Below are 12,141 nucleotides of genomic sequence, written 5' to 3' on the forward strand. Positions count from 1 at the left end.
TGTATAATGTTGGTCGCGGGTGATAATTATAGAAAATTATAGCTATGATAAGTAATTAAGTGGTATAAGTTTGATCAATTGATGTATAGCATGAAAATAAAACATCATAAAGGAAAAGCTAATCGAAGTGTATGTTTATGTTTGATAAGATCTAACATTTGAGTAAATATATATTATCCTAAGCTAATCTAATCAATGGCTACTATTAACGACCAAGTAAAAGAAGTCACAAAAATGTACTCCATAAGCAACAAAATTTTATCCAATTGTGACATTTTTCATTAATTGATACAATATTTCATTAGTACTACTAATAAGATATAAAATACTAGATAAGCAATCGAAATTTGATTTGTCGATAAGATTTTTCGAGGAAAAGATTATGGACGTCAAAGGATCAGTGATCTTTAACTGGAGTTTTCATAAGCAAATTTTCGATAACAAGTTCATATGCATTGTATGCTGCCCTATTCCTTGCAGTATCTTTATTTTGACTAGATTTTCCCTTTGCAACAGATTTTCCATCGACAAAACATTCAAACTCTCCTGTTTTGTCCCAATTATCAACCATATGTATCTTCAATTTATTCTTTTGACAAAGCTGCATAATTTTCGTAATTGGTTGAATTTCAAGTGTTTCTGGAGTTATTAGTGGCTGCAACATATCTTTTATCGCCTTTAATCAAAATATAAATCGTATTTCGTCAATAGACACCCCCAAAGATACCATAAGCTATATATATATATATATATATAAATAGGGAAAATGCACAAGTACCCTCTTAGACTATAACGAAATCTCAGAGATACACCTTAATTAAACTGAGTTTCTATTATTTCCTGAATTTTTATTATTTTTTTTGAAATTTTGTGCACCTTTTTGGCTTATATGTCGTCCAAATATTTCCCACGCACCTCAATTGCTTGGGGTCACAGAGTGTGCCACGTAAGATAAAAGGTGTATATAATTACAAAAAAAATAAGTTCAAGGGGTAATAGAACCTTAGTTTAGTTAAGGTGTCTCTGAAATTTCGATCAAAATTTAGGGGGTACTTATGCATTCTCCCCATATAAATATATAAATTCTAGAGTGAATAGTAAAATCACCTGCCAAGTTATATCGATGGAGAAATTACAGTCGATATATATTGCGCCAATTAAGGCTTCAACTATATCTGCAAGAACTTTAGGGGGATTGATGCAACCTAATGAATTCAATGGGTACTCCAACGTAGCACTTCTGAATTCTTCTACCTACGGAAAACAATAAACATACAAACCTTTTGAGATATTTAATTGATTTGATTTGATTTTTCAGTGTTCAATTTGGTGGTAAAAATTGAAATTAGTTTGATTCAATTAAAAAAATCGAGTTGCACTTACTATACTAATAAAAAACTTATATTGATGGATTATATGAAGAAAAAAAAAGGGGGGAAAGGGGGGGGGGGGGCAAATAAAGACTGAAATGAAAAAATACTTTAAGTGATGCAATTGAAATTAGATGAATCTAAACTAAATTTAGAAATTAATATTACAAATCCTAATATTTATGAAAAACAAAAGACATGTAGAAAAGAAAATAAGAAATGGTAAAAAATTAATTAAATGATAATATGTTTTTCTTTGACCCGCAAGAAATTGGGTGGTTGGGGGGAAATGCAGAAGGTATAAATTACACAAAACTTTCTATCTTTTATTTGAAAATCAGAAATCGAAATTTAAAAATATTGAATTGAAATAGATCAAAAAAGCAAAACAATAGAAAAATAAAATCAGTTTGATGTGTTATTTTAATTTTTATCGAATAGATTTCCAATGGATCAAAACTAAAAGATATTTAATGAATTGAATTTGTTGTTACTTACTTGTTCTTTAAATAAATGAATTTGACAACGTAAATGATCTTGCAAATTGTATTTGATGGCCGCTCTAGCAAGTTTTTCAGTATCTACATTGACACTTCTCAAATCTGTGAGATCCTCTGAAGATAAATCGGGATAAGCAAAATAATGCTCTTTTGCTATCATCAGACCCAGAATTGAATCACCTACATCAGAAAACCAATTAGTTTATAAAATTAAAAAAAAAATAATGATTTTAGTTAAACTCAACCATCAACATTTGTTGCTTACCTAAATATTCCATTCGATCATTAGATGCCCAATTTTGTGGGACGGAAGGATGAGTAAAAGCTTGATGTAACAAGTCGGGATTCTTAAATTTGTACCCTGTAATTTCTTCTACTAGCCTCTCTAGTTGTTGAAAGCTTTGTTCTTCCATGGCTATATAAAAAAAATAAAAGTATAAGAAGTTTGAGTGGGTTTTATAAAAATTTTTTGTATAAAGATGATGTCATAAAATAATAAAATGACATAAATAGTACCTTATGTTTAAGGATATGTTCAAATTAGTTCTTTAAGTATGAACGTCGTAGTTTTGTCCACCCTTTTAAGTTTACGAAATGATAATATTTTTAATTTCCGTCAAATATTAGTTGAACTTTATTTATTAGATTCGATAAACCTATGCAAGAAATAAATAAACAGCGAAAATTCAAATTGTTCCATATATTTTTAATTTACTTTATTATTTCATACAAGGAAAATGACTTTTTTGTATATATAAAATATAAGAAAGAACAAGCTCTAGTAAATATTCCAAATTCATTGTCTTTTCCCATTCATTCAATCCTCGTGACTATCTCACTCATGAACGCACTCTCCACTTTATCCCACCCCTATAGTATTTTGTGCTAATTTACATAAAGATATTTCTCATACAATATTTTCTTACTTACTATTCATGAAAAAGGGGCTTTTAAAAATATTTTTCATCAAAAACAAATTATGTTCCATCACACCCTAAATCATGGAATAAAGCAAACAAATAGTTCATAGGATACCAACAAGGGTTGTAATGTGATTGTTTCATTTTTAACTAGAAATTTTTGATAGAGCCTTAAGTATGAAAAAAATCTTATTAAGAGTGTCACCTCTGAGTAGGCTCTATAAAGCACACTCTAAATTTAATCGATATCCTAGTGTAGATTTTAAACACCAAATAAAAAAATAAAAAAATTATGACTAGATCACTAAAAAAGATAAAGAATGATACTGATCTGTCCATGAAGAGAAGAAAAATAAGGCATAGACCACATGGGAAGTAGAATCCATTATTGAACCTATAGTACAATACTAAACTTGTCAATCCTAGAGCTAAAGTACTTTCTTTTAAATGTAATTGGTTAAACCAAAGTTCAATTATTGTACTATATATTCAAACCTTAGCCACCAAGCAACACAATGTTATGTTTCCCCACTAACTAAAGAGGTACTCAATGATGAATGATGATACATATGAAAGTATTAATATGAATTCAATGGTCCCTTTGGTTGGAAATTTTGCATATTACTTAAATTTTTGCTAATTTTTTGTTATTCGAATTTCAACAATTTATTGAATACCTAAATCAACTCCAAATAAGCTCACATTTAAAATATAAGTCCCATTTATTATAAAATAAATAAATTTTAATCAGCAATTTATTAGAACAACAACAAATCTAGCAAACGAATTTAGCACTCTTTTAAGTTTTTTCATGCATGGTCTGTACGCACTTCAATCATATAGAACTGAAGATAAAAAAAATAATAATGTCAAATTGACTAAAATTTCAGTAATGTGTAAACAAATTCGTTTTGCCAAATATAAATTATTATTTGAATATCACAATCCAGTACACACAATTCAACACCGAAAATCTATTTAATCTAATTTCTACAGCTTTTCTACATATCATTTATGTAAAAACAGTCATTCAAAACGCTTAATTATTAACTAATTTTTGAAACACTACTCTAAAAAATAACTCAATCAAAACAATGCCTTGTGGATTTTTCAAAACAATGAGTATGTATTTCAACTTGCAATAAGGAACAACATAGAAACAAATAGTTGTATTTGTAATGCCAGATTATTAGCTATGAGCTACATATTTATATTGCCAACACTTAGCATTCCAATAACTTCATTATATGCCTTGTTTGCAGCTCTGTTTAATGCAATTTCTTTCTTTACATGGCACATGCCTTTTCCCCTCATTTGATCGTCAACAAAAACTTCAAAACTCCCATCATGTGACCACATATCGACTACTCGAACTTTAAGTTTATGCTTCTGGCAGGTCTCATATAGCTTCTTCACCGGATTTGTTTCAAGCATTCCCGGTGTAATTATGGGCTCTAATAGAATCTTCGCTACCTACAGGTCAGCCAATATCAAAAGCAGCATGCATTAAGAGGCAAGGAATGAGAAGAATACAGTTCAAGTGACATTTTGAGCCCCAATCAATAAGAAAACACAGAACAGAGATTATATGAGTTACCCTTCTCATTAGTCAACGTGACACATTCAATCTTTATAGATTTCTTGGGGTGCGTCAGGCCGAAGCGATAGTGCAATGCTTAAAGGACCAGATAGCAACCTATACGACGGGTCTACCCCTTAAGAGGTTGAGTTAATATTACATGGGTATATCAGATATTAAGTGACATCCTATATCTGCATTGAGTATCTCTTTGTCCCCCAAGGTGTGGATCTACACTTAAGTTCGGCATAACCAATCAGCTTTAGTTCAGACTTTATATTTGTGTTAAAGAAATTCATTTAACATGTACAAATAATCTACCCAGAACCCAGTAAACAAAAAGGGTTGTGGTCCAGAATCCCAGATCCGCCTCAATGTCCCCCTCACTGCCACCTACTAGGTGTATATTCTCTTACAGGGGACCATGTTTAGATTGAATTGAAGTATAGAAATTGACCGCCCAAGCTCATCGATTCTAAAATGGTTCTCTATTTTCCATATAATATGATGTAAATGTCGCTGCTTCAGCATTCAACCGGAGAAATTCATTTCATATTTGGTGGTTCTTAACAGTTTTTCTTTGGTGGGAGGTTCAAGTAGGTCCTAGCAATCTATATAACCTATAAGAACTACAAGCCAATCAAATGAACTGCGATGGAAACCTTCACACGATAAGACGTACATGTACCAGTAATATTTTGATCCACTCTTCAAATTAGGAATTTTAGGGTGGAAAGGAACATACCTCCCAGGTAGTGTCAATTGAAGAATTGCTATCAATAAATACTGCTCCTATCGTTGATTCAACAACATCAGCAAGCACCTTTGGAGCATCTATCAATCCATGGGAATGCAAAGGGTACTCAGGAATAACATTTATAAATGATTGAATCTGTGAATAAAGATAACATTTGTCAATTGGAAAAGATGGAGAGACACATACGGAACCTTAAATGAAACACCAAGAAAAAGGTAAAGCAATAAGGAATGAGCAGTATACCAATGAAAAATGCATACTTTAGACAAGATTGAGAAAAGTCAAAGGAAGTAAGTGAGACTTTCCCATTCAGTCTCACTTTCTCATTCAGTGTGTGTATGTGAAGTATTTCCTTCTTTTCCCTTCACTGATCAGTGGAGTGTGTGTGTGAAAATGATCAGTGGAGTGTGTGTGTGTGAAAATGATCAGTGGTGTCTGTGTATGTGCAAATGATCAGTGGAGTCTGTGTATGTGAAAATGGAAAGAAATGGTTTTCTATTTTCAAATACATACACTCCACTGATCACTGATCAGTGAAGGGAAAAGAAGGAAATATTTAAAATTCTTATAAACACATGGAAAAACTGAATTTCATATACAAGTGTGTGCATGTGAAAATGCTTCAATTTCCACTGGCACGGAAACACAGAGGAAACAGCTAAATGTCGATGTGCTATCTAAATTAGCAACCAAATGCCAAACTCTGTAGAAATTTTTCTGGACACCAATATACCAGACGGGTTTATTTTCAAATAAGTAACCCAAAAACGAAATAATATAAGACAAAGCAAATGCCCTTCATTAGTAAGCTTACTTACTCGTCGCGTAAGGATAGGCTTTCCATGCTGTAAATACTTGTGAAAACTATGCTTAACAGCAGCACGCGCAAGCTTCTCTGTGTCAACATTTGCAGCACGTAGAGGTGACAACAACCCAGGTGGAAGATTTGGATACTTAAAAAAATGTTCTTTTGTGATCATAAAGTTAAGAACAGAGTCACCCACATACTCGAGCCGCTCATAAGATATACAGTCCTTGTGATACGACGTATGTGTAAAAGCTTGCCGCAATAAATTCCGATCATTAAAGTCGTACCCTATGATTTTCTGTACTTCCTCAACATTTTGTGATATGTCATCCTGCGATGTCCTTTTTGTTGCCTCCTCATTTGCCAGGATGCCTGGCAGGAACCTATTCAAAACAGCTCCTATCAAAACAGTAGCTTGAGTCAAACAAGAGCTATGAGTAGAGCCAATATTAAATCTTCTTTCATGTCTATTGCATTAAATCCAGTAGAACAATTTAACTAAGCATAAATATAAAATCAACTGGAAGAAATAAAATCCAAAGCAGCACAATTATTGTTTGGAATTTCTTTATTTTGCTCCTTCAGACTGCCAGAAAAGCTCCGATCTTTTTAACCCTATCTGCATGGGCAGGTGAGACAGTATTTCCAAGAGCTGTAGTGTAGGAGAGTTTGTAAAAGAGAAGTTCACAGAGTTACTTGGATCTTGAATTTGGTTGATAGATTCTTTTCTTTGGCTCATGCATATAACTATGGGCCCGTTTGGATGGGCTTAATAAAAGCTGCTTTAAAAAAGTACTTTTGAAAGTGCTGAAACTTATTTTAAAATAAGCAGTTATGTGTTTGGATAAAAGTGCTGAAGTTGCTATGCCAAACGTGAAAAGGGAAAAATGGAAGAAAGAGATGTTAGGGTTATGTTGTAATTTGGAGATTGTATAAAAATATTAACGGCAAAAAGATAAAAATGTGGTCAACTTAAAACAGCTTATAAGCTAAAATAAAAAAAACACCCCTACCCCAGCTTTTAAATTTTGGCTTAAAATAAGTTTTTTTTAACTTAAAATAAGTTATTTTGAGTATTGCCAAACAGCTAAATAAGTCAAAAATCAGCTTTTAAGTCAGTTTGACCAGCTTTTAAGCTGAGCCAAACAGGCTCTATATCAGTTTTTGTCAATTTTAAATAGAACTTCACCTAACTGCAGAGATTTGAGTTGATTATAAGAAATGTTTATGTCAAGAACTATATAAGAAAAGTGTTAAGTTGCTTATACTCTTAGTTTCTACCACAAAGATCAATCATCATAAAGTGAAGCAGAAGGATAAGCTAAAGATAATCGACTCTTGACAGTCACTTGATATTATAAAACCTCCTCAAAATTTGCTGCAATAGCCCAGCAACATTGACAGCACCTATACCTCAATCCAACCTAGTTGATGCAATATTTGTTGTATTCCAACAAAATGAAAGATCAGATTTTAAGAGAATGTCGTACCATATTTCATTGTTTTTTTCCCATGTCTCTGCATTCCTACTTTTTCCACTACAACTAACTTGTGTATTGAAGAATATCATCAGGTTAAAGAATCATTCTGATACCACTAGTACAGCAGTAGCACCTGCTTAGAATCAAAACTATTTTTAGAATTTGGGCCTTACGAGACGCCCAAACTACTAGTAATAGCCAGTTGAAGATGACAGTACTATTTTCTATCTCTAACTTTTACTTCTTTTATCAAATAAAATATATTTGGTAAAACTAATAGTAATTAATTAGTAGCATAAATTGGTAAAATGTAGGAATTTCTAAAATGTACGGCATGCTAAACAGAAGCCAGCAAATGACTTAACTGACTACATGAAAACCTATAGTAGTTACTTGCAACTCATAGTAACATCCTTCCCTTAGCAGAGACAAAGACCTACAAAATGGAGAATAATGAGATAACCTAAGTCGTACACCGAAAACATTGCTGTGATACATATACTGTTAGCTTCATTAACTTAACGTTATAATGATGGCAATAATCCTAAATGATCTGTGCAGGAAAAAAAAAAGTCGACATCCAAAATCTGTGAAGGGAAGGCATAACTCTAAACAAGGAAGGAAAGCACACGCCACCAGAAGCAACGAAAATTGATTCGCGTAAAGATGGAAACAAGTCAGCAGCATACCGCAATGAAGTATAGCAGACACTACCAGACTCAAGGAAGATTGATTTGCCTAAAGAAAACATGCTTACGACAAGAAAGATCAGGACACTCAATCAAGGACCTCTGAATACCTTGATTGAAGGAGAAGATCCCTTGGATGATCTTAAGAGCAAATAGCTGAATTTCAAGGATTGATTCTCAGATCAATCCAACAACATTCAAGGTCAGAGATCGATTGATTCAAATCTGTTCAAGCAACGGTCTAGAAGCAGCCAAACAGTATAAAAGCAAATCATCCTTAAAGAAGAAGATTGTGCAACTTCACTTGAGCAAAAACCCTATTCACTCTTTCATCTTGTAAAAGCACTCTATTCAACATAGTTTACTAGCGAAAAAAAAAAGAAGAAGAGAGAGAGAAAGCTATAAGAGTTGAGGTTGACCAAAAATTGTACTGGAATCTTCCTGATCAGGGAACTCTCGGAGTTCACAAGGCTATTCGTGTACCAAAGATTTCATTCAAAGCTCTAAGCAAACCCTTGAAACCCAGGAACTAGACTAGGCCACCACATTGTTGATCCAAACCGGTATAAAAATCTGTGTCAACTTGTTTTTTGTTTCTTCACACATCTTATAAACTTTCATAATTAACTAATATCCTAATCTGCAGGGAAGTCAACTTTGTCTAATAATCTGACTAACCTCCCCCACTTAGGTTTCACATATCATTTTCCTCGTTCTACTCTGCTTATTAATATTAACAAGTTTGAGCTTTCCATACCGTGGTGCCTTAGGTAATGATGATATAACCTAAGGCACAGTAACAGGAGATCTGCATAACTCCTTCACATCCTGAATAACAATATTAGTTCAAATTGTCCAAGTGCTGAAAAGGAACCTAGTACAAAACTAATTTAGTTAATGTTCCTTGACAATTCAAATAGATTGCAGCTACAACACTCATTGTGAGCACATCTGACCAAGCTTAGTAGGTAGGTTTACTCCATAACTGTGGGTGTGGATCAATCGAGGTGCGCTTAAGGTGACCTCAACACCACCGTCATCCAAAAAATATCTAAGTCTCGATTGTTTTAGCTGACAAAGTTACATTTCGAGAACTGGAAATAAATTGAATTAAGATTCTTATTCCAAAGAACTTCGAACCAAATTCTATTTTCAATTTACTTCATATAAATCCTTAGACATACATCAATCAATCAAGAAAAATTCATCCGGCCATTGATAAAAGTTTCAATTTTTAAGCTCAGATAGAGTTTTTAAACGACAGAAAAATTCGATAATAAACAGAGATTGGAATTGCTAACCATATTTGTGGAGGTTTGGAGTGGAGACCCAATTAAGAGTTTTAGCCAAGAAAGGCCGTAACCAAGACTCCATTTGCAACTACTGATTTCTTCTTCTCACCATTACTTCCCTTGAGCCGTTTCCTTCCCCATCTACTCCTAACCCCGCCCCCCTTTTGTATTTTCAAGAATTCGGAAAAATGGAATAAAATATAGTACAATAAACTAATAATTCAAATTATATGGTATAAATACAGTTTGATTTACTTGTAATCAGTACTAAAGGGTTGTTATTAGTCTTTCTTTTTGAAATTTTCACTCGCCACTCTCTTTTGATTGCTAGACAGTCTGTTCCTATTTTCTTTCACTTTTATACAAATACAAAATGTATAACATGCGTTTATGTTTAAAGCAAGATAAAATTATATACACAAATTCATATATTTTTTTCATATACATTTATAATTACACAAATACAGATCTTCCTCTACTCATTTTTCTTTGTCTTTTTCTCTTTTTCGTTTTATACAAACACAGATTATACCATTGATTCTTTTGTATATGTATATCGACACAAATTGTATAATTGATTTTTTTGTATATGAAATGAATTATATAATTGATTTTTTTATATGTATACCGAAATACACATATTAATAGTCATAGGAAACATAAAATTTGCTATGGAGTGTCATTATACCAACTATAACTATAACATACAAATATAATTTTTATGTTTGCTAAATCTAAAATTTACTCTTCTTTTAAAGGCATATTTATTTTTTATTTTCCTTGCATTGAAATTCTACTTATTTAAATTAGTGTTGTCTATCAGATTTATACATTAAGCTTAAATCAAAGACGATGATTTATTTCATTAATTACATATTTTATGATAGTTTTTAAATTACTAATGAATCACTTTGATCATATCTAAATTACTTCTTTGGGCACTTGTCATTATCTATTGGTGGGAGACAAGTTCGTAGTATCACTAAAAAATATATTCGCGCTTCGTGCGATGTGTTAATCAATTTAGAAAAGATTTTTTAACATACAAATTTTGTCAAACAAATATGATGAAATTCTTCATGTTTATTAATGCAGGAAAAAAATAATTATAAATATTCATGAAATATAGATAAACGGTATTCTTTTTATTATTATATCTTTTTTAAAAAATGAAAAATATATAAAAAGATTATATTTTTAAATACGAATTTTTGTATGTGATTCTAATAGTAGTAGGTTTGTTTCTTTTATTAGATAGTAACATCCTTCTCTTAGCAGAGACAGAGACCTACAACATGGAGAATGATGAGATAACCTAAGTCGTGTACTGAAACAATTGTTGTGATACATATACTGTTAGCTTCATTAACTTAACGTTATAATGATGGCAATCTGTGCAGGAAAAAGAAAAAAGTAGACATCCAAAATCTGTGACGGGTAAGACATAACTCTAAACAAGGAAGGAAAGCACACGCCACCAGCAGCAACGAAAATTGATTCGCATAAAGATGGAAACAAGTCATGAGCAGCATACCCAAATGAAGTAAAGCAGACACTACCAGACTCAAGGAAGACTGATTTGCCTAAAGAGCACATGCTTAATATTAGAAAGATCAGAACACATGCCTAAAGACTGATTTACATCTAAAGCCCTTGCACTTACCCTGAAAAAGGTATACTCTCGGTTGCAGCAAACAGAGGAGATGATCTTTTGTTGAGCCAATTGCTAAAAAAGGGTATGGATGCTAACGAATCTGATAGCAATGGACGTACAGTTTTGCGTTTAGCAGCTTCAGAAGGAAGTGTTGAATGTATTTTTATACTACTCGACTTTGGAGATGATCCAAATAGAAAAGATTCTGAAGGAAATGTTCTCAATTGTGGGATGCAATGGTGAGGAAGCATGAAGCAATTGCTTGTGGACAATGAAGCAGTGATATTTTCAGGAGACGTAGCTCAGTTTACTTGCTTTGCAGTGGAGCAAGGCAACTAGACTTGCTTAAGGAGATTATCAATTATCGAGGTAATGTCACCCTTCTTAACAGCCTGGGTTCAACACAATGCACACTGCTATTTCTGAGGAGAATGTGGAAAATAGTTAAATTCCTGATGGAACAAGCAACTGACGTTCACGGTTGGACACCAAGAGCATCGGCTGAATATCAGGACTACAAAGAGATAAAGGAGCTTTTCAACTTGATGCAACCAACTAGTAAAGAAACCAATGTCTGTCCTCCTGAGGCGCCTGGTGCTCCCTATCTTACCAAATGTCAGAGTGATCCCACGATTCAACTCTCCACTCCGGGAGAAACAACATCACCTGAAATTGACAATTCAAGAATTCCAGACAGACTAACCATCGGTTGTCTAGAGAAAGCTCATATGCGTAGAAGGGTTGTGCTTTTGCCGGATTCCATTCAAGAGCTACTTGATATTGGTGCTGAGAAATATGGCATCTCTCTCTCAAAAGTACTAACTGAAGATGGAGTACTTATTGAGGACATTGCAGTAATAAGAGATGGAGATCATCTAGTTCTTGCTACTTCAGAAAATTAAACACAACTCAATTGTACGTATTTCAGAATGAATCTGATTAATCTGTTTTTGAAATTGAGAAAAATGACTTTTCTAATGGAAGTACGAAAAATAAGTTTCACAATCCTTTCCACTTCCAATATACACCATCTTGACTCCTACCCCCCATCCCCACCACTCCCACCTCCCATTGAATATATCTAGATTATA

General features: G+C 33.0%; 2 protein-coding genes across 3 annotated transcripts; both read right to left on the reverse strand.

Annotated features, from left to right (window-relative positions):
• Positions 1 to 226: 226 nt before the first annotated feature.
• Positions 227 to 2,319, reverse strand: LOC107025349 (ribonuclease 3-like protein 3). Of its 2 annotated transcripts, none has more exons than XM_027918211.1 (4): positions 2,136 to 2,319; positions 1,869 to 2,050; positions 1,108 to 1,254; positions 227 to 601 (listed from the first exon to the last, which is right to left on the reverse strand). In XM_027918211.1, exons 1-4 carry the CDS (start codon positions 2,281 to 2,283, stop codon positions 398 to 400), a joined length of 681 nt encoding a protein of 226 aa, XP_027774012.1. In that variant the 5' UTR covers positions 2,284 to 2,319; the 3' UTR covers positions 227 to 397. The 2 variants fall into 2 exon arrangements, with proteins under 2 accessions (XP_027774012.1, XP_015081621.1); XM_015226135.2 differs by having other exon boundaries at positions 227 to 676; positions 2,136 to 2,318.
• Positions 2,320 to 3,861: 1,542 nt separating this feature from the next.
• On the reverse strand, positions 3,862 to 9,589 carry LOC107025347 (ribonuclease 3-like protein 3). The gene is made up of 4 exons (XM_015226132.2): positions 9,406 to 9,589; positions 5,945 to 6,333; positions 5,115 to 5,261; positions 3,862 to 4,263 (listed from the first exon to the last, which is right to left on the reverse strand). The coding sequence occupies exons 1-4, from the start codon at positions 9,476 to 9,478 to the stop codon at positions 3,991 to 3,993; spliced, it is 882 nt and encodes a 293-aa protein (XP_015081618.1). The 5' UTR covers positions 9,479 to 9,589; the 3' UTR covers positions 3,862 to 3,990.
• Positions 9,590 to 12,141: the final 2,552 nt, after the last annotated feature.

This window comes from Solanum pennellii, chromosome 7, assembly GCF_001406875.1.
Source record: "Solanum pennellii chromosome 7, SPENNV200".
In the NCBI taxonomy this organism is placed as follows: domain Eukaryota; kingdom Viridiplantae; phylum Streptophyta; class Magnoliopsida; order Solanales; family Solanaceae; genus Solanum; species Solanum pennellii.

Coding starts and splice junctions, on each gene's coding strand:
- LOC107025349 (XM_015226135.2), bottom strand. CDS start 2,283: ATGGAAGAACAAAGCTTTCAACAACTAGAGAGGCTAGTAGAAGAAATT. Junction 2,051..2,135: donor TGATCGAATGGAATATTTAG/GTAAGCAACAAA, acceptor TTTCTGATGTAG/GTGATTCAATTCTGGGTCTG. Junction 677..1,107: donor CCATCGATATAACTTGGCAG/GTGATTTTACTA, acceptor TTTTGATTAAAG/GCGATAAAAGATATGTTGCA.
- LOC107025347 (XM_015226132.2), bottom strand. CDS start 9,478: ATGGAGTCTTGGTTACGGCCTTTCTTGGCTAAAACTCTTAATTGGGTC. Junction 5,262..5,944: donor AGCCTATCCTTACGCGACGA/GTAAGTAAGCTT, acceptor CTTTATTCACAG/ATTCAATCATTTATAAATGT. Junction 4,264..5,114: donor CAATTGACACTACCTGGGAG/GTATGTTCCTTT, acceptor GCTGACCTGTAG/GTAGCGAAGATTCTATTAGA.